General features: G+C 42.7%; 1 protein-coding gene across 2 annotated transcripts; it reads right to left on the bottom strand.

Annotated features, from left to right (window-relative positions):
• Window positions 1–1,660: 1,660 nt before the first annotated feature.
• Window positions 1,661–21,321, bottom strand: SLPI (secretory leukocyte peptidase inhibitor). Of its 2 annotated transcripts, none has more exons than XM_025400430.1 (4): window positions 21,235–21,321; window positions 2,990–3,148; window positions 2,418–2,567; window positions 1,661–1,839 (listed from the first exon to the last, which is right to left on the bottom strand). In XM_025400430.1, exons 1-4 carry the CDS (start codon window positions 21,275–21,277, stop codon window positions 1,835–1,837), a joined length of 357 nt encoding a protein of 118 aa, XP_025256215.1. In that variant the 5' UTR covers window positions 21,278–21,321; the 3' UTR covers window positions 1,661–1,834. The 2 variants fall into 2 exon arrangements, with proteins under 2 accessions (XP_025256215.1, XP_025256214.1); XM_025400429.1 differs by lacking the exon at window positions 21,235–21,321 and adding an exon at window positions 3,871–3,979.
• Window positions 21,322–26,201: the final 4,880 nt, after the last annotated feature.

Below are 26,201 nucleotides of genomic sequence, written 5' to 3'. Positions count from 1 at the left end.
TAGTCCTAGCTACTCAGGAAGTGAAGGTAGAATGATCACTTGAGCCCAGGAATTCAAGGCTGCAGTGAGCCGTGATCATGCCACTGCACTCCAGCCTGGGCGACAGAGTGAGATTCTATCAGAAAAAATAAAAGACTAGAGCAAGACTGAAAAACCCACTCCACGCTCACTCATGTGTTTATGGATGGGCCTCCGTTCCTCATGGGCTCTTGGTCAGAGGTGTTGGATCCTCACCCTGTGGGCCACTGCACAGATGGCCTGAGTTTCCTCATGACCTGGCAAAAGAATGCCCTCAGAGTAAGTGATTGAGGAGAGAGAGAATGCCTCCACAATGGAAGCTGCAAACATTTATCATCTAATTTCGTGAGGACATAACTATCTCTCACTTTCGTAATGTTTTATTAGTCACACAAACTAACTGTGGAAAAATGCAGGAGGGGGCTACACAAAGGTGTGAATACCAACAGGTGAGATCACTGGGGGCCAACGTGAAGGGTGACTGCCACACTCATCAAATAAATAAAATGGTTCTCCCTCTTTTTCCTCTTCATTGAATTGTTAATTTAATATATTCCCTTGCTGCTCTTAGAGCATTGTTTGAAAGTAGTAAGGAAGAATTTTTAGTTTACTGACTTTTTCCAGGAAAGGATTAAATTACAATATTTTTTAAAATCTTATCTAATCAAGTTGTCTCTTTCCTCTGGAGTCCACAGAGCAGAGCAATGTGGAGCAAGGCCCTTTGCCTGCTCCTTAGCTCTTAGCAGTCCCAGTTCCTGTTACTCCTGCTCCGTGGAGTCAAGGACACCACCACCCTTGCATGGTATGGCCATAGTGTGCCATAAATGCTACCCATTATGATAACGTTCTCATCATAAAATAGAAGAAATAGTGTCATAAAAAAGGATGAGTTTGCATCCTTTGTAGGGACATGGATGCAGCTGGAAACCATCATTCTTAGCAAACTATCACAAGAACAGAAAACCAAACACCGCATGTTCTCACTCATAGGTGGGAACTGAACAATGAGATCACTTGGACTCAGGAAGGGGAACATCACACACCGGGGCCTATCATGGGGAGGGGGGAGGGGGGAGGGATTGCATTGGGAGTTATACCTGATGTAAATGACGAGTTGATGGGTGCAGCACACCAACATGGCACAAGTATACATATGTAACAAACCTGCACGTTATGCACATGTACCCTACAACTTAAAGTATAATAATAATAAATAAATAAATAAATAAAAAAATAAAAAAATAAAAAAAAGAAATAGTGTCTTGGGAGAGAGAGGAAATTAAAGAGACTCAAAATCACTCCAGTAGGCCACAAGTAGCCCCTATTTTTTGAGAACTTGCTGTGGCCTAGTAACATTGCTATTTATTACACACACAATGCTTCCTCCAATGTTCCAAATGCTGTGAGAAGTTGACTTTTATTGCCACTTCACAGACAAAAGAATTGAAATTTAGGAGATAAAAATCACTTGTCCAAAATCACAGAGCCAGTACTTATAGACTCATGATATAAATTCAAGTCCCCCCAGTCCCTAAGCCTCTTCCTCCCACTATATATCCGTAGGAGGAAGGCCTCATAGCTAGATCTTCCCTCATAGCCTCCCACCCCACTCATAACCCCAATGAATCACAGAAGCAGGGTACAAAGAGAAATAGGCTCATTTATTTATTCATTGATCAACTGGCACTTCCTGAAATCCTGCTGTGTGCCAAGCCTTTCCCCAAAGGAGGATATCAGTGGTGGAGCCAAGTCTGGGGGTGGAAAGGACCTGGACCACACAGAGCAGGACTCCAGAGCCTCCTCCAAATCACAGGAATCAAGCTGTGAGAGAAAATCAGATAAGAGCTTCAGCATAGAAACCAGCCAAATCATATTCACATCCTTCCTTCTGCCCAAGGATCCTCCTGAGATAAAGAAAATAGCAAGATAGTGCTATAGTTGAGAGAGACTTAGTGTCAGGAGACAAGTCTCATTTTCACCGTAAAACTCTAAATTGAAAGCATTGAATTAGATAATCCTCAAACTCCACGGATCGTTTGGGATTTAACCTCAGAAAACATGACAGAAACAACCTGAATAATAAATTCTTAGTGCACATAGTGCTTTGCAGAGCACTTTCAATCTCATTATGTCCATTTTACCGATAAAGAAACTGAGACTCAGAAAGTCACTTGCCCAGGACCCCCACCCAGAGACACTAGAATAGAATCAAAGCCACAGGTGATCCTATGGAAATCCTGGCCCTGAGACCTAGAGAACAGTTCTCTTGAAGGACAAGGGAGTCAGACAGAGGCTCTGCTTGGAATAGGGGTCAAGAGTCCCCCTGCCCATATGCCTGGGCCTCCAGAGGGTTGAGGCTGAGATGGAGGGAGCTCAGTGTGCCCTCGGCCCCTGCTTACCTTTCACAGGGGAAACGCAGGATTTCCCACACATGCCCATGCAGCACTTCAAGTCACGCTCGCACTGGCCATCCATCTCACAGTAATTGGGGGGTTTAAGCATCATACATTGGCCATAAGCCGGTGGACAACGCCCAGGCTTCCTCCTCGCTGGGTGAGAGTGAGGCTACCAGTCAGAGGCCTTGTACTTTACACAACCCCTCCTATCTCCACTTTTTAGAGTGAGCCCCTGCTGCAACCTGAGCAGGTCGGATCATTCCCCACCCCATCTCTATCACCACCACGTTCTCCGTAAGTCACCCCCCAAACATAGCACCTGGCTGTCCTAGAACATCAGGCCCCCGTTGATGCAGGGGGCCAGTCGTCCAGTGCTGACTAGGTGGGAGGCTTCCAACTACCTGACTATCTAAATGCCCGCTGCTTCACCACCTGCTGGCTACCTTCCTGCTTAGGGCATGTGACTCATTGACTGATTGACAAGGAGGCCTGGCAGGACCCATCACCCAGTGCCATCCCCCTAATGCTGTGTCCTCAGGCTCACTCCTCTCTACCCAGTTCCCCAATCTGCTTACTTGGGCTTGGGGTGTCAACAGGATCCAGGCATTTGATGCCACAAATGTCAGGACAACATCTCTTCTTCCCTAGACACTGCCAGTCACTCTGGCACTCAGGTTTCTCATATCTAAGGCACTGGGCAGATTTCTTAGGAGGACAGACTCCAGCTTTGAAGGCTTTTGAAGAGAAAGTCAAGAGGTCAGGAGTAGGCTGGGCACTGAGAAGTCATCATGCCTGCTGAACAAAGCACCACTTTTGAGGGGGAGAGACCCTTACCTCAGGAGCTATCCACAAAGCCCAAAGGGTCATGCCTGCCTGATCTCCGGGTAGATTGATGGGCTTGATTAAATTGGACAAATGGACAGGGGATGTTTCAGACCCAAGAAAAGGGCAGCAGGCTTCTAGTCAAGACCTCCCACCCCAGAGCAAAACAGGGCTACACAAAGGCAGAGAGGAAGGCTGGGAGTGATGGAGATGGAGACAGATAAACAAAGATAAATAGAACCAGTGTGAGAGAAGTTGAGAGCTAAAGCCCAAGGCAGAAACACAGAGACAAAATAGCAGAAGCGAAGACACAAAGAAGAAGCAGAGTCAGAAACTAATGATTTGAGAGTCGCAGACAGGTGAAGAAGGCAGAGGATAAGAGAGAGAGAGAGAGAGACAGAGAGAGAGTGGGATCTGGGCCGACAGCATGGCTGCATAGAAAAAGCATTTCCAGAAGCTCAGAAACCCTCACAGAAACCTTGGAGCTCAGCCAGACATGTATTCCACTCTCAGGGAGGTCTCCTGAAACTAAGCTGAGAGATCAGAGCCTACAGAAGGGGACGCACCCACATCACCAGGAGACCGCACCTCTGACCCTGCAGCCCAGATTAGACCAGAATGACTCCCAACTTACACTTTCCAGAGCCTTCCACAGCCCAAGGTGCCAGGGTTCCCAGGGCAAGAAGCATCATGAAGGGGAAGAGGCCACTGGACTTCATGGTGAAGGCAGGAGTGACTCTGATGGCCAATGCCAAACCTCACTATTTATTCTTTCACCAGTGGGTGTGGCCCAACCAGAATTCTTTTGGCCTCTCCCAGCTACTATTGCATAAGCAGGAAGCTTAGCCAGAGACCAGAAATCCTGACGCCAAGGAGACGGTTTATCTTTCCTATGCCAGGTAAGGCTTTGAGGCCAACACAGTAATTACCAGAAAAGAAAGGGAAGAGGTTGGCCTGAGAGGTTGGCTGATTAAAGAGGCCATCTCAGTGTCCATCTGAGCCCTAAACATCACGAGACCCCAGGCCATTAGCCTTACAGGTGGAGAGGGGAAGAAGTGGTCAATTGCAAAGGTGCTACCTGGACCTGGAACTGAAACCAGATGCAGACCCCCAGCTGAGACTTCGTGCATTACATCCTATTCTCACATTACGAATTCTGATTTTCACATTATTGGACTCTAAGGCATTGTGAAACTCTGCTGAATGCTCAATGCAGTTTCTTTCTCAAAAGTTCAGCTCATTCAACCAACCGATACTTAGTTCCCTGAAATATTTACACCGTTTATCCCCAGTGCCTGTCACAGGAAAAGCATTCACTCAACAAATGAAAGCTGAAGAAGAGCTCTGCTCTCAGCAAATCTCTTCAGAGCTCAGTTTTCTCAGCTGTGAAATGAAATGATACTAACAAGTCAGCCCTTCTCAGAGGGTTATGAAATTAAGGGCATGAAGGGACTCTGAAAAGAATAAATGAATTGTATCCCTTCCCACTAAAGAGAACTGAAATGAATCTGAGATAAAGGGGGAAAGCAGCTCATCAGTCACTGTAATCAACATTTAGCTATGAGATAATTTGAGATCTTAGAGGACTGCTTCCTAAAATTCCCCAAAATCCCTTACAGATCTCACATGACAGCAAAAAATTAAACCCGTTCTATATGCTACCCAGTCTGCATAGATTGCTTCTAATTATAAAGAGAGTCATCATTATCTCTAAAATTCAGCCCATAGCTGAGTGTAGGGTCACATACATACAGTCTCAGCTGCTCATGAGGCTGAGGTGTGTGGACTCCTTGAGACTAGGAGTTTGAGACCAGCCCTGGCCAGATATTGAGACCCTATCTCTACAAAAAAATTTTAAAAATTAGCCAGGCATGATGATGTATGCCTGTAGTCCCAGCTACTTGGGAGGCTGAGCCAGGAGTACGGCCTTAGCCCAGGAGTTTGAGGCTGCAGTGAACCATGATTATGCCACTGCATTCCAGCTTAGGGAACAGAGCGATACTCTGTCTTAAAAAAATAAAATAAAATAAAATAAAATTCAACCAAAGCTCATCTGGCTGCAAACTCTAAGCTCTTGACTCACTATCTTCATGCTTAGAATTCTCCCATTCATTCCTAAAGTGAATGTTTGTGGAACTTTTCACAGACATGAAAGACTCACTCATTATCAAGTAGTGACAGCCCCACATGAAGTATTTAAGTATTCCACAACCAGACAGTCAACTGGCAGCAGATCTGTTTATATGAAAGTCACTCCATGGTTTAAATTTTGGTGGCTCAGAAGACTTGGACATAATCAATCAATCATCAATCAAATTTTGGTGGAAAAAGAAAAGGATGAAAATTAATATGCACGAGGTAACTACTATGAACCAGGTACATTCAGTCCTAGTTGGTATTTAGTAGGGCAGGTAAGAGAGAAATGGAGGATATGATTTCCGCCAGTGGGTAATGACACTCTCAAGTCAAGATTTTTGTTCTCACCTGCACCACCCAGGGGACAATTTGATTTCTCTCACATAGTTTCTGTTCTCTCTCTCTCTGTTTGTTCCTATTTTCCTCAGTGCCACACTCAAGAAATTATCTGGAATTTTCTAAATATTTGTTTCTTAAAGAATGAAAAGGGGCTGGGCATGGTGGCTTATGCCTGTAATCCTAGCACTTTGGGAAATCAAGGTGGGCAGATCACTTGAGGTCAGGAGTTCGAGAGCAGACTGGCCAACATGGTGAAACCCTATCTCCACTAAAAATACAAAAATTAGCCAGGCATGGTGAAACGGTGAACGCACCTGTAACCCCAGCTACTCAGGAGGCTGAGGCAGGAGAATCACTTGAACCCTGGAAGTAGAGGTTGCAGTGAGCCAAGATCGCGCCATTGTACTCTAGCCTGGGCAACAGAATGGGACTCCATCTAAAAAAAAAATTAATTAATTAATTAAAAGGAGAATGCTACAGCTTAAGGTTTTTTTTTTTTTTAAAATCTCCAATTGGCTGATTGCTTAATGTGTGATTGACCGATTAGAGCCAACTCCTTTCTCATCAGAAAAGTACCCTGTGCCCAATTAGCAATGTCTTCCATGGGTGTCAGAGGAGGATAATAATATATAATCACTATTATCTTTGACATAATTGGTTCTAAATCTTTACATCATAGAATGTGAAGACTAAAGAGGACTTCAAGGGTTTTCTAGATCAGCAAACTATAGTCCTTGGACCAAATTTCCACCTAGTCACCTGTTTTTATAAAGTTTTATTGGCACATAGCCATACATCCATTAATTTATGTACTGTCTACGGCTATTTTTCCACTACAATGGCAACAGGGACCTAAAATATTTACTGCCAAGCCTAAAATACTTATTGTCTGGTCCTTTACAGAAAATGCTAACTCCTAGACCAAACCCGCAGCTTGCATAAAAGAGACTGAATCCCTTTGAAGAAGATCCAGGTTCAAAGCTGCATAGCGGATTAATGACACACACAAGATTGAGCTTTTCTAAAACAGGTTACTCACATGCTGATCCCCAGAACCTGTTTGGTGGAGGACACTTCCACTGCTAACCCAATCTTAACCTGAGATTGACTCATTAAATCTATTTCAAAGCCGGGAGCAGTGGCTCATGCCTGTGATCCCAGAACTTTGGGAAACTGAGGCGGGTGGATCACTTGAGTTTGGGAGTTTGAGAATAGCCTGGCCAACATGGTGAAATCCCATCTCTACTAAAAATACAAAATTTAACTGGGCATGGTGGTGTGTGCCTGTAATACTCAGGAGGCTGAAGCAGGAGAATCACTTTAATCCGGGAGGTAGAGTTGCAGTGAGCTGAGATCACAGTACTGGGCTATGAGAGTGAGACTCCATCTCAAAAAAAAATAAAAAAATAAAAATCTATTTCACACACCCTTTATTGTGTTCTACCTAAATCCTACAGATTCCTTCATTCATTTATACAATCCATTCCCACAAAAGTTATTTAACATTTCTTACCGCATGTCAGGTATTGCACTAGGCCTAGGGCTACAGAAAAGAGCGCGCACACAGAGTTGACACCACATGGTTTTGAGAACCTGAACTTCAAAGTCAGACTTACAGGTTGGAAGCAAATCACTGAACCTCTTTGAACTTCAGCTACCTCCGTTGTAAAATGAGAGTGTTGCTGCCTCTGGAGTCGTACAGCTGTTGTGAGGAGTATTTGGAAAGCACTCAGCACAATGTCTGGTCCTCTCAGTACAGTACATATTGTTTTTATTACCGGCGTGTCCCTGCACACATTAAGCGCACAGGGAGCTGTCAGTCTTTAACTGAATAGCTTAGTCCTTGGGTCTGGACCCATCTGGCTCTGCCCCATTAAATGTTTGACAAAATGTGGTCTCATTTCTTGACAAGATAGACCTGATTGGACCTATTGGTAAGTAGGTAGACAGATAGATCTTAACTGACAGATAGATATAGATTAGATAGATAGATAGATAGCCAGATAATCAGCTATTGGTTCTCTTTCTCTGGAGAACCCTGGTTGATGGAACCTACTTGCCTCTGCACTTCCCACTGCCATTTATTAAAGTTGGTTACATCATTACTTGTGAGGCTGCATCATCTTTTACGCCTCCTCTGAATATTGGTTTCCAATTACTGTCTCAAATGTTGTTAATGTGGTCCCTTGTCCCTGACTACCAGGGTGCTGGTGACAGAGGGAGCCTGCTAGCTGGTGGGTCCTGCACACACCAAGTAGTGGGACAGGGACCCTGCACACCTCTGAGGGTCTGCACTCTCCCTGTGAGTATCTACATACTTGTGGAGGAGCAACAGTAAATACGTTTTTTAACACCATGGCAGATCTAGAGAGAAACTGCCAAAGAAAATTAAAAAATTAATTTTAGTACCTTTAACACTTTTTTTCCTGCTTTTGAACAAGGGACTCCACATTTTCACTTTGCATTAAGTCTTGTAAATTATGTAGCCGGCCCTGGAGGGGCTCATGGGTGAAGTGAGGGGAGCATCTCATTTATACAAGAAATGTCTCACCCTACTCCATCATGGCTCAAGACTGACCTGAGAGAGCACAGGTCAATCAGAGGCAAAAAAAAAAAAGACATCAACTGAAAAGGCCCTTTGGAGTTGCACAGAGATGGCCTGGAAAGCCCTGAGGAAGAGACAAGAGCAGCCACAGGCTACCAACAGGAGCCATCCAAGGCGGTAGGATGACTGCCCTAGATTCTAGCAATGGGGGGAGGAGTATAGAGTGGGAAGCACCCCCTTGGACTAGTACCCATGCAGTTCTCAGTCCAAGCTGGGATTCTCTGCCCCAGTGACACCACTGATCCTGGCTGGCTTCAGGCACTAGAGGGGAACATAGACAATTTTGAGGAAGATACCCCAAGGCACAAGGCGCCCTGAAGTGTGAGGTGCAGGGAAGGAGCCCCATTGCTCAGGCCTAAGGGAGACGTGTTTTGGGTCTCCCCATTCTGATAGCAGATGCCACCTTCACCCTTAGCTAAAAGTCACTATGTTCTTACCTAAAATTCACTATGTTTCCAAGTCTCAAAACCAAAAAACAACACGGAACAAAAAACTCTTTCGGAATCTGGCAGACGACCAGGTTTTCACAGTTCATTCCTGTGTGAATAAGACAGCCACTACCTTTCACAGGGCCTCAGTTCCTCTACCTGTCCCAAGACGGTAACTGTGACTCTAAGAAACAGTTTCATCCTGCTTCCTCTGAGGCCATGAACTCACCCCAAGAGCCTCAGCCAATTTCCTGACTTTCATAGTTGCCTTTATAACTTAGCTTAAAATGTTGTCTTAAACAAAATACATAAAACGTTCAATAATGACCAAATGGGAATGGAGACACCGAACCAGGGAGTATGGAGAAGTAACAGGTGTGGTGGGGAGAGTACTGGGGGAAAAAACTCCGAGCTGGGACAGGAAGAGCAGATGAGAAAGAGATGACTGCAAGGGAGGTGGGGTCATTTCAATCACCTCTGGAGGTGTCATCCACAGGTGGTGGACATGGTAGCCGGATCTCCCCAGACCTTTCAGAGAAACAGATGGCTTAGCCACTCCTTAGCATTTCCCCACCCAAGAAAGTTTGAATTCTGCAAGGATCGTACTTCCTCCCCTGCTGCTCATCATAGTCTTAATAAAACCTGGAAATGTGAGCTGTCCTTTCAGGCCCACAAGTGAATGGGTGAGGGGCAGTAAAGCAGAATCTGGGCAAGGGTGAAAAACGTCCATCCATCAAAGAATTAGCAGGAGAAATTAACCAACAATGGTGGATCTCAAGTGTCTTCCTACTTATTGCCAGGCAAGAGATGGCTGGTGTACAGATCAGGGTTCTGCACTTTATTCCTTCAAAAGCTGCATGTCTGTCTCCCTAGAGGAAGAGATGCAGTTAACCTAAGGTTAAAGAAAGAAAGTCTGTGGTATGTCATGAGGAAATGCTTTAGGGACCTGGTAAAACAAAAAGAAAAACAAGTGCTGGGCATTAAGAACACACACAAAAAAATTAGCTGGGCATGCTGGTGGGCACTTGTAGTCCCACCTACTCGGGAGGCTGAGGCAGGAGAATGGTGTGAACCTGGGAGGCGGAGCTTGCAGGGAGCCGAGATCACCTCACTGCACTCCAGCCTGGGCAACTGAGCAAGACTCCGTCTCAGAAAAAAAAAAAAGAAGAAGAAACTGCCATCATGACTACCCATGGAAGAAAACAGAGAAAAGAAAAGCTGGATTATCAAACTGTAGAACAGAGCTAGAAGCAGCTTGGGAAAAGATTTCCCCAAATCACTGGAATCCATCTCCTTTGGTTTAGCATGTTTTATTACATTATTTAAGCGTCACACAAAACTTGGTAGATACTAATGTCAAGTCAGTTTACAGATGAGAATAAATGAGTCTCAGAGAAACTTTCCTGTTGCAGATCAGGAGACGGCAGGATCTTGGATGGACATGGCAGACGATGCCTGGTTGATCATTACTGTGGGAGAGTTTGGCATCGAAGTCTGGGGTCAGTGGAGAGCACCACTTTGAGGACGCCTCTGTGGCCCAAACAGAGCAGAGCGCCAGAAAGATCATGAAAGACTCACACTTGACAGCATCACTTCTGGCCCCCGGGGCCCTGTGGTCAGCTAGAGAAGTATGACGATGACACTGGACTCGGGAGACTGTGCTGGAATCCCAGCTCTGTCCAATTTGATGTAGAACCTTCCTTTCTCTGGGCCTCAGTTTCCCTATTTGTAAGATCAGCGCATTGGAACAGATGCTGTTTAGAGGCCCCAAGTCTTAGATTCTAGCTGGGTTTTTACCTTATAGAGGACTCTCAGGACCCAGAGAGTTTACCTTCCTGAAGAAAAAGCCTAGGAATAGACAAGATGCATGACCCCGAACTTCACAGTGGTTCAAGCACTTTTATATCCCATTTTAAAGAAAAGGAAATGGAACCTCAGAGAGTAAGCCCGCTTGCCCAAGATGACACAGCAAGTCAGAGGTATAGTAAGATTCAAACCCAAGTCTTCAGAATTCAGCCACATACTGCTTCATTATGGTCCCTCCAAGACATTTTTAGTTCTAAACCCAAAGTTGGAGGTGCCTGGGATAGTAGCACTGTCCAAATAATCCTGCAGAGGAAAGTTAAAAAATGATCTTAAAGATGCAAGAAGTGAGAGTGCTGAATAAACCAAGAAAAATAGGTGTTATTTTCAGGTGCAATTTGAGCAAGGGCTCAAACTATAGCTCCCACAAGATTCTCTCCATGACAGTTCTCTTCATGTTGGCTTCATTCTTAGTCAGACTCCCTCTTAGCATTTATAATATGGCTGTGGCATCTCCTCACGTCTTCCCACATTCATGTCTAGTAAGGGCTTTTTCTGGGCGACTCAACTAACTAGGAGTGGCTAGAATTAAATCTTTAAACTACTGATCGGGACCAGGGAAATGGGATGTACCGATTGGTTTAAGCCAAGGCCACAATACTCATCACCATTGAATGCCCCAAATCCAGTAGAATTTCAGAGTGGGAGAAGGAATGATTCTCCTGGGGTAAATTAGGATATGGCTATCAGAAGAGGGGCAAAAGGATGCTCAGTGGTAAAAATAGTAGTGAGTGTTCTCTTAAGTCTACCCCTTTTGGTTACTGAAATCTACATAGCTGTAACTTTTTTCAAATACTTTCTAAACCAACATCTACATAAAATGCACTCAACCTCTCTCCCAAAGAAAGACAACAAAATGTCTCTCTGAGTACTATATTCATCTCCAGTTCTGAAATGTGGGTGAAAGTAGTTCTGTCAGTTAAATTTATAGTCTTTACAGATTAAGTTTAATAAGCTTAAGTAAATTTAACCACTTCAAATGCACCCAATATAAAATGGTAGAGTGAGGGCGGAATGACTGCAATAAAAAGTCCTATTTGCAAAAGAGAAACATAGGAAGATACATACAAATTGTCACTGGCCCATAATATAGATTGTACATCCTGTAAGACAGGGATGTGGGGACTTCCTACCTAATGTTGGAGTGACTTCCTTATTCAATAAATCCGAAGAATTCAGTTCTGCTGTCTGGGAGCCTCTCCCTTGCCTTCCATGGCTACATCTCAGAGGATGCCCTTTTGTTGGGGAAGGAAGGGCATCTGCGCCTTTTCAAGAATTCACTTTATACAGGTGCAATAGGACCTGGGGATTGACATGAGCAATCAGTGGTCATTATAAGGCTTGGTTTTCATGTTTAGTTGGCTCCTGGTCCATTTGCTTCAAATAAAAGCATGAACTAGAAATTATTGTCAGAAATCTTGCCGAGTCATGTTTGCCTTTTATTTATTCTGCTTTACTCCAAATATGCACTTTTAATCTGAAGACGCATGTCTTAATTCTAAAAAAAAAAAAAAAAAAAAAAGTCCTCTCTTTATCTCTTTGAATATTACTTCTGTGACATTCTCTCCACTCCTTTCTGGATTTTCCACTGGATATCTACTAGACTTTCTATTTTTATTATTGTTGTTTTGCCTTTCTCTTATATTTTTCTCTTCATCTCTCTGTGCTGGGCTCTGGGTGAATTTCTCAGTACTAGCTAACAATTCAAGGGTACATGCGCAGCTTGTTAACATGGGTAAATTGCATGTTAATATTTGGTGTACAGATAACTTTGTCACCCAGGTAATCAGCATAATACCCAATAGGGACTCTTTCGGTCTTAACCCTCCTCCAACCCTGCACCCTCAAGTAAGCCCCAATGCCTGTTGTTCTCTTCTTTGTGTCCACATGTATTCAGTGTTTAGCTCACACTTATAAGTGAGAGGATGTGATATTCTGTTTTCGGCTTTTCTGGGTTTTCTGTTGCTGCCGTAATTCACTTAGGATAATGGCCTCCAGCTCCATCCATGTTGCTGCAAAGGACATTATTTCATTCTTTCTTATGCCTGCATATAGTATTCCATGGTATTTATGTACCACAGTTTCTTTATCCAGTCCACCATTGATGGACATCTAGATTAATTCCATGTCTTTGCTATTTTGAATACTGCTACAATGAATATATGCATGCATGTGTCTTCATGGTAAAACAATTTCTATTCCTTTGGGTATATATCCAGTGATGACATTGCTGGGTCAAATGGTAGTTCTATGTAGTGAGTAATGAATTTTTATTTCAATAATCATTTATTTCCAGGATTTCCACTTGGTTCTTTTTTTTTTATATGTTCATCTGGTAAATCTAAATAATGTGCAGTTGTCTGCCACCTTTTTACCAAATTAGGCAGGACAACCCTTTGGCCAATTGCTAGGTATCTGCATTCCCTGAAAATTCAGCCTCAATGTTTGTTTTAAAAGAAATAGAGACTTAGCATCAATAAACAATAAGCACGTAACTATAGCTCTCTTGTTTGATCTTGTTCTTCCTCCTGTGAACATAAATCAAATTATCAATCAGCAATGCCTCTATGTGCGTTTATTTTTAAGGACCTCCTCAATTAGACAGCTAACCAAGGTCAGACCCTACAAAAGAAGACATACAAGTTACAAATCGGTGCAGGCTGGAAAGGAAGGAAATTAGCATGATTTGCAAACCTAGAGCGTGCCTTAAGATTTTCCCATAGAAAGGAGGCAATGATATCTCTATTCTGGTGTCTGTAATCCTAGCACTTTGGGAGGCCAAGGAGGGAGGATTGTTTGAGCCCAGGATTTCAAGACCAGCCTGAGCAAAATAGCGAAACCCCATCTCTGAAGAAAAATAAAAGAAAAAAATCATTTGTGGAGACAGGACAAGAGGAAGCTGAGAAAGGAATAAAAACATGGGAGGGGCCACACGTCCAGTCATCCCTGTTGGTCTAAGAGCAGCAATGCGCTTCAAGGGAGAGGCTGGGTGTCCACTTCCTTCTCTTTCACCAGAAGGCTTGAATTCCCTTGGCTCGAATTTTGCCATTTGTCCAGGTTGGATTCTTCTTAGCAATTCTGGAGAGACTGAGAAAGGTGGTTGCCCTCAGAGAAAAAAAATCAGTACAAAGAAGAGTTAGAGAACTCAGGGATGGGGAGAGCTGGGATCTGGGGCAACAGCAGCGAATGTCTGAACCAGAAGTAGAAGCCAACAATTGTAATTCAATGGTGGCAGGAGAATTCGAAACCTCCCCGCCCAAGAAATGATTTGTGATAATGTTGGATTGAAGACCAGGATATTTCTCACACTTTTCCCCTCACGGGCTGGCATGTCTCCCCAAAGGAAGACATCCGTTTACTCAATGACCAACAGAAAAGAAGCTGTCACTTGTCACTAAGGAAGTGGTGTGGGCCTTGATAAGACATAAAAAAAGAACACGGCCTCTGTGGTGGTTGAACATGTGTTTGCTTTGTAATTGTTCATTAAATCTTACTCTTATTTTATGTGCTTTTCCTAATGCATGTTTTGTTTTACAATTTTAAAGTTTTGGGAGAAAGAATGAGTATTTGAAATTAGGCAATTGTCAGCAATGCTGGAACCTACAGGAGAGGCCAAGAGGAGAAAGAAAAATGACTTATCAAACTCTAGAACAAGGAGGATGCAGACCCCAAGCTCCACAGCCTGGACAAACGTCTCCCAAATTATCCTATATCCTTTTGCTTGATCTCAGTGACATTCATTAAAAGATTACAGACTTTGGAATCAGACTGAACAGCTTTTAAATCCTGTCTTTCTCACTTAATAAATACGCTCTCTTTGATAATTCTGATACTTACGGCTAATAATTACTGAGCATCTGTTATGTGCTAGGCACTGTGCTAAAGGCTTTGCATGCTTTTTCACATTTAAACTTTAAGACAATGAATAAAGCAGGTACTACAGTATCCAATTTTACAAACAGGAAAAATAAGGCTCAGAGTCAGACTCCTATACAAGGTGACAGGAGGAAGGAATGCTTTGGGTGAATTTGACAGGGGCTGTCTAAGAAATAATGCTTCTTACCCAGGCCTGAAGAGCAGCCAAGAGTATTCCCTGTGCCTAAAGCTGGGATAAGGAGAGAGAACCACTGAGGGTCACCTCTACAGTTCATGCAATCGATGTGCCTGCTGTACAGATGGTGCGTGAGCTCCAGATAGAAGCATCAGTTAGCATAAACTGTCTCTGGTGTCATCTTGATTAAAAATAGGACAATCTCCAATTTTATAAACACATTTTTAAGTTGTATTTTCCACATTTAAGTCATTAATCCATCTGGAATTTATTTTTGTGAAAGGTTTAAGTAGAGACATTGTTTCATTTTTTTTCCAATATGAAATACCAAATTGTTCCCTATATCATTGATTCCCCCTATTGATCATAAAACTGTATTTATTTTGTACCAGTTTTCATATGTGGATGGATGCACTCTGCTAGGTTTTCTTACTCAATTTGCTCGTTCCCAGAACAATACCATACTCTTTTAACTTGCATCTATATTTTTTATAACCTGGTGCTTCACAATAGAAGTCTTTTCTGTTTTACTTATTTAGAATTGTTTTGACTATCCCTGTGCTTTTACTCTACCATATAAACTTTAGGGTCAATTTGACAAGGTCCTTAAATACTCTGTTGAATGTTTACTATGATGGCATCAATGTTATAAATTACCTGGAAGAGCCAAAATATTTACCACAGTAAGTCTTCCCAAGTATAAAAAAAGTAAGTATCACTCTATTTATTCAAGACATCTTCAAGTCATTTAATAAAATTTTATTTTCATCATATAATTTTTGCAAGTTTTTCCTTGGTTCATTTCCAGGTACTCATAAATTTTATGGCTGTTGTGAATAGTTTACCCATTGAATCTCTTGGATTTCATCCTAAGACAATCATATCATTTGTAAACACTCACAATTTTATCTCTCCCTTTCCAATCCTTACACCTCTTTATTTTTAAGTCCAATTTTATTGCATTGGCCTAAGATCACTATATGAGATTGACTGAGAATGGAGATGGAGGAATTCTGCCCTTGTGACTGTGTTTAAGGATGCCACTTACTTTTTTTTTGAGACGGAGTCTGGCTCTGTCGCCAGGCTGGAGTGCAATGGCGCAATTTCGGCTCACTGCAAGCTCCGCGTCCCGGATTCACGCCGTTCTTCTACCTCAGCCTCCTGAGTAGCTGGGAGTACAGGTGCCTGCCACCACGCCCAGCTAATTTTTTTGTACTTTTAGTAGAAATGGGGTTTCACCGTTTTAGCCAGGATGGTCTCGGTCTCCTGACCTCGTAATCTGCCCGCCTCGGCCTCCCAAAGTGCTGGGATTACAGGCGTGAGCCACCGCGCCAGGTCAAGGATGCCATCACTGAGTATATTTGCTGCAACAGTTGGTAAATACTCTTTATCAGGTTAGTTATATTCACTTTTATTCCTAGTCTAGGGTGTTTCTATTTTTATTGTGCATGAATGTAGAACACAATATAGAATGATTTTTATGAAGCAATTTAGAGACTCATTTGGGGCACCTTTAAACTTTTAATTTGCTTAATCCCCTTGATAGATTTTTCTGTTCTTGAACTACCTTTGCATATCTATTTATTTATTATACTTATTATAGGGATCCCCTACTATTATAATAAATATCCTAGCATGTATTATACTTGTCACTTTGAAATATTTCAAATGTATGGAAAAAATGGGAAGAACAGTACAAAGAACTACCATATTCCCTTCACCTAGATTCACTAAATGTTAACATTTTGCCACATTTGTTTTGTCATTCTTTCTCTTCTGTGTGTGCGAGAGAATAGAATGCTTTATTCCAACCATTGAGAGTAAGCTGTATACATCATGCTCCTCTATCCATGAATACTTCAGCGTGTATTCCCTATGAATAAGGATACTTTTATATAACCACAGTACAGTTATCAACTTCAGGAAATTCAACACTGACAATTCCCTAACATTTAGGATTTTCCCATGTATTCTCATAAGAAAAAAAAGTCTAGTTTCTTAAACTCTGATTATGATATCAAACACACAATATCAAAGATAAGCACCACAAAGTTTCCACCTGTGCTTTCCCTTTTTTTAGTCTCTGAAATCATTTGGGATAGAAATTTCTTGTAAGTTTGGTAAAAAATGAATACATTTCATAATATTTCCCATTTTAAAATGAGAGACTTAATTATCAAATAAAAGCCTCTTAATCTGTTTTCTTTTATAAAAGGAGAAATTTAATGATTAGACATTTATTCAGGTTTTAAATTTCTTCTGAAACCAGAAAGAACAAAGAAGAGGAAACTTGTCATGCCTGGTAACCACTGAAGCAATTCATTTCAGATCTGTGTTACAACTCCTGATAAATAAAATCAAAGAGGATCACACCCACTACAGTAATTTCCAAATAGTTCCCAAAAGAAAGTGCTAAACCTGACCAACAATAGCAACATTCTCAATAGGAGGTGGAGTGAGGATTGGTGCCACAAGGAACTGGGAGCTGATTCTAAAGGAAAATAGATATCTACTAGTTGTTGACCTATGTCACTGTGCACTCGTCTCACAAACAATGCCTTTAATCCTCACCACCATACAAGAAAGGAATTATTATTAACCCCATACATACATGATAAAACTGATGCTCAGAAAGATGAATTCCCCAGCAATTCAGACATAACTCACACAATTATGATTCAAGATATGATCTGTCTCACTCAAAACCCACTATTGTTTCCACTCCACATGCTGAGAGCAAGGCCACAAATCCCACCATCTCTCTCACTTCTTTCCTTTCCCTCTATCATCCCCCATGTCCTAGACCATGGGCCAGGTGCGGTGACTCATGTCTGTAATCCCAATGTTTTGGGAAGGCGAGGCAGGACAATCACTTGAGGCCAGGAGTTGAAGATCATCCTGGGCATCTTGGTTCAAGACCAGCCTATGAGACCCTATCTAGAAAGAAAGAAAGAAAGAGAGAGAGAGAGAGAGAAAGGAAGGAAGGAAGGAAGGAAGGAAGGAAGGAAGGAAGGAAGGAAGGAAGGAAGGAAGGAAGGAAGGAAGGAAGGAAGGAAGGAAAAGAAAGGAAGGAAGGAGGGAGGGAGGAAAATAAGGAAGGAAGGAAGAACGGAAGGAAGGTCAGGTGTGATGATATGCACCTGTAGTCCTAGCTACTTGGGAGGCTGAGGCAGAAGGCTCCCTTGAGTCCAGGAGCTCAAGGTTACAGGGAGCTGTGACTGCACCATTGCACTTCAGCCTGGGCAACAGAGTAAGACTCTGTCTCTTAAAAACAAACAGATAAATAAATAAATAAAAATGTTGGTTCTAACAGGGTGGAAAAACACTTAGATAATCTCTAGAGACTCTGACTATGATACAAGTCTAGGCTTGACTCAGCAGTCATCTCATGTACATTCCCAACCCACCCAGAGATCCCAGTAAATCTGGGAGATCCTAGCAAACCATTTTTTAAGTGAAGAGCAGAGACTATGGCAGAATCTACAGACTGATGCACTCCACATCCATTTCAACAATGTTTTGTGTACCTCTCTATAATGCAGAGGCTAGAATGTTAAAAGCTACATTCTCCAGACTCCCTGAAGCTAGGGCCTGTCTGTGGTTTACATTTCACCAATCAGATGCACACTCACAAGGGTTGAACCAAGAGTAAGTTGGAGGAAAGCAGAGTGTAGGACACATATTTTGCTGGTAGAGACCATGGCCGAAGCAGAATGGTTCTCCAGCCGAGAGTTTCCTGAATTGTGGCCAAGGCACCATGACTCAGGGGGAGGAAATTTTCCTGATACTCAGTGTCCAGGCTTCTCCTTCAGCCCTCCAAGTGATTTTGTAGGACACCTAATCCTAATAATAAATCACTTTCTGTTTAAACTAGCTAGAGTAGTTCCTGGTTTTGTAACTGATGCTTAACCAATATAGAAGATAAGAGAGATACAGGAGTTTGATGAGGTCAATCAGCCAGTTGATGGCAGAGCTGAGATTCAAACTCAAGAATCTTAGGATGTGGCCTTCTGCTCCCAATCCCCAAGTAACCTGCACTCTCAGGACACCGATCAGAGGAGCTGGGGTAAAAGGAATTCTTAGGGAGATCCCGTGGTCCCGGTTTTAGCTGACTCCTCTTCACCCCATTGGTGAAGGAGGAATTTCTGACCTGGGGTTATAAGGATGGCCAACCACATGACACCCAACACTGAACAGATGAGGTCCATTGCCGTTTATTATTCACATCCCAGTCTGGGGGACAAGGATACTGCATGCCACCCAGGGCCACACGGAGATTGCACTTGGGAACCCAGTGTGCCACCAGGGGCTGTGAGAGGCAAGGTTTATAGTGTCACAAGGGTGGGATGTTCTCTGCCTCCCACAGGAGGGTATGACTGGCTTGCTTGAATAATCCTGCAGCCTGTCAGGAAACTGAAACCCATTCATCAGGAATAAGCAGGACCTGTAGCTGCTCCCTTAATAAGGAGGTTGTTTAGCTAGGAGACTTTTCCCATGGGAGTACAGTAAAGAGGGAAACCTGAGGTTAGAAAATTCCAGGTCCCTTCTGATTTTATCAGATGTCACGGCAGCAGATAAGATTGAATTTGAATTTTAAATTTTGGACCACATCTCCTTGAACAAAATTGTTGAGATGATGAGAAAAAAACAGTGTTGAAGATAGCAGTGCCAGGCAGATACTCCCTCTAAGGGATAAATAAGCAGGTGACCTCTCTTATGGATGGCCCAGGGCACCAGCAGTTGTGGTCATAAGTGAGTTACATGAAGTCAGCCTGTCCTGGATTTTTCACAATGTGAATACATGCTTTTCCAAACATGCCCTTACAGTACTAGAATTCATGTTAGCACTGACCTTTCTTCTCACAGTTGTTTGGGGGTTTGGGCATCACATACTGGCCTCTGGTACTTTCAGACCTTCAGCATAACAAGAGAGAGCCAGACCATATGTCATCCCTGTCCCTAGGATTCTGCCCCACCACTTTCTGTGGATGCAATCAAGCCTGAGGATTGCCTTCAGGAACAACCAACCACCCTGTTGGCCAATGTTGAACTTTCCTTGGCAATACAATCCATAATGTTAGTCAGCTTCTGGTCTATTTGCTTCCATGGACTTGTAACCAAAGCCAAGTATCTTGTTCTATAGATGTTAATTAATTCATTATGCTCCATATTTCATGTATGCTTTAGAGGCAATCACTCACATCTTTCTTTAATTCTTTAAAAAAATTACTCTTCATACTCCAGCCCCAGTAGAGGTGAACCCTTAGCCAGCTCCTAGCTCCAAGCAAGTTTCTTTGGGAAGGGCAGGGGGTTCTTTCTTAAATGAGGCCCTTCTGGCTGTCCCCTGACTCCACTCTGAGGCCTTATTTCTCTATCAGGGCTTTTTAATCTAAGGTCCATACATCCCTTCTGGGATCCCTAAATCCCAGGAAATGATATGCCATTGTCATGTGCATTTTTCAGAGGAGTGAGTTCCTCAGCTTCTCAAAATGGCTTAGATCCCAAAAAGATTAAGACCCATTGCTGGAAGTCTAGTTCATCCCTCTATCACTTAACTTCTGATTTCCTTATCTGTTGGCTGCTCCTCTGATGTTCCCCAACCTTCTCCTTTTTTGCTCTACATTACATCTACCTGTTAATCTGTATCTCCCTGGACTGGACTGAGAGCCCTTTGAGAGTAGGGACTGTATTAAACTTTTTCACCTCTGTATTCATAGCAAACTAACACATATCCAGTACCAAATAACTAGGGATGCTAGCTCCATGAATGTAGGAACCTTTTGTGTTTGGTTCATATCTTTATCTTAGATGCAAGGCATAGGACCTGACACATAGTCAGTGCTCGATAAACATTAGATGCAGACAATAACTTGTGGAATGAACAAATGAATGCATTCAGAAAGAAGCCACTTCGCTCTCCATCTTTGCCCATCCCTGGGGCCCCTAAACAGTGTTTGGACATTTATGGTTTTCTTTGTTCCTAATTACAAGGGTCCTTTAAAAATGGTAACTTATACCAAGTTGGGATAAAGGCACTGGCATATCACCCCCAGTCTGGGGTCAGGCGACTGGGTTGGTGGCCAGATGCCCTCATGGTAATGTTGGCCACAGTGAAAAAAATCTCTGCTAAGCTGGATGACAAAGAGAAAGATTGGGAAATGAGGAAAAATAAGGAAAGATCAGATCATTCAAATCCTCCCTGATAATCAATGGGTGACAGATGACAGATGGGACTGCAACATCTCCTCCTACACAGATGACAACCGTGTGGTCCAACCACTCCCCAGCTGGGGTTTTCCCACCTAAACCATTCCTGACTTGTACTTGTTAAATTTCCCCCCGCCCTCAATGATTTCCCAGAATAAAATTCTATGTAGGCTGGTAAGAGGGTGCTTCTCCTCAGAGATGAAATCCCTACAGAGGGGAGCTTGAGGTCTCAGGGAAGATGAGACCTCGAACCTGAGGCAAAGGCAGAAAAGGTTTGTGTTAGAAGATAGGGAAAGAGACTGGTAATGGGGGAGCTTGAATGAGTTCCACCAACAATCACCCCAGAAATGATTTGTGTCAGAGATATACTGGGGCGTTTCTGGTAATCTCTCAAGAGTTTAGAGGAAGGCATCCCATTTAAGCAAATTGCTAATGAAGGAAGCTGCAATCTGTCATGAGGAATTGATGTTTGGAGCTCTGACAAGACCTTGAAAAAAAGATCATTGGAGATTAAGTGTCTGTCAACCAGAGCTGAACACTATCCACAAGAGAGGCCTGGGACCAGAGGGGGATTCTCTAAACTATTAAACCCTAAAGCACAAATCATTTTTGGTTCTATTATACATGTGATTTACATTTAATAAAATGCATGGGTTTCAAATATACTGGTTGATGTGTTTTAATAAATGTATACACACATGTAGCCACCGCCCCAGCAAGATACAGAATATTTCCATCACTCCGGAATATTTTCTTTGTGTTCCTTTATAAGTAACTTTGCCACCCTCTAGGGAATAAATCCCTGCCCTAGGCAGCCACTGATCTGCTTTCTTTCACTATTGATTAGTTTTGCCTGTTCTAGAATATCAGATATATGCAATTATATTGTATGTAATCTTTTGTCTAGTTTTTTTGGTTAAACATAATGTTTTTGAGATTCATCCATGTTGTTGCCTGTGTTGACAACCTGTTCCTTTTTATTGCTAAGTAATATTCCATTATATGGATATCCACAATCTTTTTATCCATTCTTCTATTGACAGGCATTTGGATTTTTTCTAGTTTAGGGCCATTATGAGTAGAACATTTTTAAATATTCTTTTCAAATCTTTATATGGACACATGCTTTCATTTTTCTTGAGTGAATGCCTAGGAGTAAAATTGCAAGTCATAGGGTAGATGTATATTTAACTTCATCATAAACTACCAAAGTTTTCCAAGTGGTTGTACCATTTTGCATTTTCAGCAGCAATGCATAAGAATTCTAGCTACTTCACATCCTCACCACCACTTAATATTGTCAGTTCATTTTGTCTTAGCCACTTTAGTGGGTACAAAGTAATGTCTCATTGTGGATTACATTTGCATTTTCTGGTAATTAACAATGTCAAGCATCTTTTCATGTGCCAATAATGACCATTCATGTATCTTCTTTTGTGAAATACCTATTTAAGTCTTTGGCCCTTTTTTGTGTTTTGTCTTTGTGAGACTGAGTCGTAGGTGCTCTTTATATATCTATATTATGTTAATATACACACATCCTTTGCATAATGTAATCATCCATTGTCAGGTACATGTATTGTGAATATTTTCTCCAAGTCCTGGTGACTGACTTTCACTTTCTTAATAGTTTTTTTTTTGAAGTGCAGAAGTTTTAAATCTAAAAATCAACTGCAGCCTGAAAAATAACAGCTCCCAAGGCCATCCAACTGGCTGTCTGCCCCAGGTACAAAAAGAAGATAGACTCTGACGTCAGAGTGAGCTGAGGTCCAATTCCACATGCTATCTCTCATTTAATTTTCACAGTAAATTTTACGAACTAGCTACTTTTATGGTCTTGTTATACCAATAAGAAAACTGAGATGTAAGGATGTGTTCCTATGTCACAGTTCAAGAGATATTTCAGACTTGAGGCAAAAGCAATGGTATCCATGGCCACTTCCATGGTCAAAGGAGAGGACTGTTGGGAGGGGTGTTGCCTGCAGTTTTCCTGAAGCAGATCTTGGAGAGACACACTTGACAGTGGCATTGTGTGCCAAAGCACAATGGTAGACAGTACTGACCATCAAGGGCTAAGGAAAAGGGTATTGCTCTGATTTGAAGGGTCCTAATAAACCTTGAGATTCTTGTAGGAGCCAATAGAAGTGGGAGAGAGACTCAATGATGTAAATGACTTATATACCACACCAGTAGGTGGGGTGGGGTAAGACAAGATTTAATTTAATTTAGAAAAAAATCAAACAAAACATTTCTTACATCCAAATATTCTAAAAAATATATATAAATATATAATATATAAATATATAAACATAAAATATATATTATATATAATATAATATATATCATATATATATGTTCCTTACAGGCACTTTCCAGTTCTCTTATGAACCCTTCATAAACATCACTTTCATACCCACATGACATTCCATCCAGTAAAAATGTCCACCACAGTGTACTTAGCCAGTCCCCAACTGCCTGTTCATGTTATTTCTAGCTTTCCCTATTATGAAAGCCCTAACATAAATATAATCTCATCATGCACAAAACTTTTTCCTATATTTTATGTATTTCCATTGGTCCATATTTCCTGGGGCAGATGTTCAGAAGTAAAACTATGATGTCAGTGAATACCAATATCTATAAATTCCTTGGTGTTGATTGCAAGACTATTTTCCAGGAAAACTGTACTAATTTGCAGTCCCATCTGCATGTCTGAAGGAGACTCAGCAACATTCTCAGTGACTGATTGGGTTTTCCATGTACCGTAATAGAAGGAAGGGCAGGGGACAGGCTCCAGACCTCATACTTGAGTGTTGAGAACAGAGGTCAGGTAGATACTCCATGGAATAAATTATTAGGGTATGTTCCAGACTCTCTCCAGGAGTGGCAAGAACTCTGGGCTTGATTTCAGCTGACTTTGATTCTAGGTGACACTTGCTAGTTATGTGTTCCTCAGCAAGTCACTGCTTCCTCTTTCAACCTCCCTTTAACTTATCTGCAAAACGGAGACAATAATGCCTCTATCTGGAGAGGATCGCAAAGAGCGAATGATGCCGTGTATGTTCCCACTGTGTTATAAACCACAAGCTCCTGTGTAGGCTTGAGTCTTCTCTGTATTTAGTTGATGCACTCCATTCCTAGAACATCAGCATCTCCGATTAAGCTGCTAAGATCAAGTTTGGGAATGAGAAAAGTTGAAGACTCAATCCTAGACCCGGTCAGGTGCGGTGGTTCACGCCTGTAATCCCAGTACTTTGGAAGTCCAAGGCGGGCAGATCACCTGAGGTCAGGAGTTCGAGACCAGTCTGACCAACATGAAGAAACCCCATTTCTACTAAAAATACAAAAATTAGCCGGGCATGGTGGCACATGCCTATAATCCCAGCTACTCGGGAGGCTGAGGCAGGAGAATTGCTTGAACCCGGGAGGCAGAGGTTGCTGTGAGCCAACATTGCACCAATGCACTCCAGCCTGGGCAACGAGAGCAAAACTCCATCTCAAGAAAAAAAAAAAAAAAAAAGAAACCTCCTAAACTCAGGGGTTCCACCACAAAAGCCCAACATTTTCTGCTCTTAGCACAAACACTTCAAAAGTCTGAACTCAATGTTTCCCCCTTCCCACCTTCCCGCCTTGTGTGTGTGTGTGTGTGTGTGTGTGTGTGTGTGTGTGTGTGTGTAAAAAGAGAGAGCTCTGAGCACTGTCTACTCTGCACTCCACTCAGGATGCCCCCCACAGGGTGGGTGTTTCCATGTTAGTGCCTTTCTCCTTTTCTAATAGGGGAATGAGACAAGACTCACTGCTGGGCTTTCCGTTTTTCCTTACACTGCCCCCCTTAGCAGTGTTAGGAAAGAAGGAAAGGAAGGAAGGAAGGAAGGGAAGGAAGGAAGGAAGGAAGGAAGGAAGGAAGGAAGGAAGGAAGGAAGGAAGGAAGGANAAGGAAGGAAGGAAGGAAGGAAGGAAGGAAGGAAGGAAGGAAGGAAGGAAGGAAGGAGGCATTTTACGTAACAGGAGCAGGAGCAAGAGAGAGTAGTGTGGGGGTGGGGGTACTATACACTTTTTTTTTTTTTTTTTTTTGAGACGGAGCTTCAGTCTTGTTGCCCAGGCTGGAGTGCAATGGTACACTCTCAGCTCACTGCAACCTCCGCTTCCTGGGTTCAAGTGATTCTCCTGCCTCAGCCTCCCTAGTAGCTGAGATTACAGGCACCCACCACTACATCCGGCTAATTTTGTATTTTTAGTGGAGACGGGATTTCACCATGTTAGTCAAGCTGGTCTTGAACTCCTGACCTCAGGTGATCCGCCCGCCTTGGCCTCTCAAAGTGCTGGGATTACAGGCGTGAGCCACCGCACCTGACCACACACTTTTAAATGACAAGCTCTCATGAGAACTCACTCGCTATCATGAGAACAGCACGAGGGGATGGTGCTAAACCATTCATGAGAAATCCACCTCCACGATCCAACTACCTCCCATCAGGCCCCACTTCCAACACTGGGGATTACAGTTCAACATGAGATTTGGTGGAGACACAGATCCAAACCATATTACCTCCCATCCTCTCTCGCCTATGCCTACTCCAACCAGTGTGACCCCACCACCATCTTCTCATCACTCCACCGCCAACGTCTTTGTCAAAGTTACCACTGTTCTCCAGCTTGCTAAGTCCATGGTCAGTTCTCATCTCTAGTCCTAGCTGGCCCACCAGCTGCACTTGCCATGGGTGATTGCTCACTTTTCCTTGAATTACTTTCTTCACTTAGCTTCAGGACAGCATGATGTCTTGGTTTTACTCCTTCTTCATGGATTGCTCCCTTGGTCTCCTTTGTTGATTCCTCCTCTCCTCCCCAAAGGCCAAATTCTGGGAATCCCTGGGCTCAACTCTTGATCTTCCTCTTTATCCATACTAATTTCTTTTCTTTTTTAACTATTATTTTAAGTTCAGGGGTACATGTGCAGGTTTGTAGTATAAGTAAATTCATGGCATAGGGGTTTGTTGTACAGGTTATTTTGTTACACAGGTCTTAAGTCTAATACCCATTAGTTACATTTCCTAATCCTCCCCCTCCTCTCACCCTTCATCCTCAGGCAGGCCCCAGTGTGTGTTGTTCCCCTCTATGTGTCCCTGTGTTCTCATCATTTCGCTCCCACTTATAACTGAGAACATGTGGCATTTGGTTTTCTGGCCCTGCGTTAGTTTGCTAAGGATAATGGCCTCCAGCTCTATCCATGTTGCTGCAAAGGACATGATCTCATTCTTTCTTTTCTCACCAGTATCATAGCTTCAAGTACCAGCTGAATGCTGATGACTCCCACATTTGCATCTCCAGCCCAGCCC

Source organism: Theropithecus gelada, chromosome 10 (genome assembly GCF_003255815.1).
Source record: "Theropithecus gelada isolate Dixy chromosome 10, Tgel_1.0, whole genome shotgun sequence".
NCBI classification, from domain to species: domain Eukaryota; kingdom Metazoa; phylum Chordata; class Mammalia; order Primates; family Cercopithecidae; genus Theropithecus; species Theropithecus gelada.
This window is presented reverse-complemented; position numbering and strand designations above follow the sequence as displayed.

Bases quoted from the DNA above. Each gene is read 5' to 3' on its own strand.
- SLPI (XM_025400429.1), bottom strand. From the start codon at position 3,955: ATGAAGTCCAGTGGCCTCTTCCCCTTCATGATGCTTCTTGCCCTGGGA. The intron at 3,149-3,870 runs GTAAGTTGGGAG...TCTCTTCAAAAG, and splicing joins TGTGGAAGGCTCTGGAAAGT to CCTTCAAAGCTGGAGTCTGT. The intron at 2,568-2,989 runs GTAAGCAGATTG...ACTCTCACCCAG, and splicing joins TGTTGACACCCCAAGCCCAA to CGAGGAGGAAGCCTGGGCGT.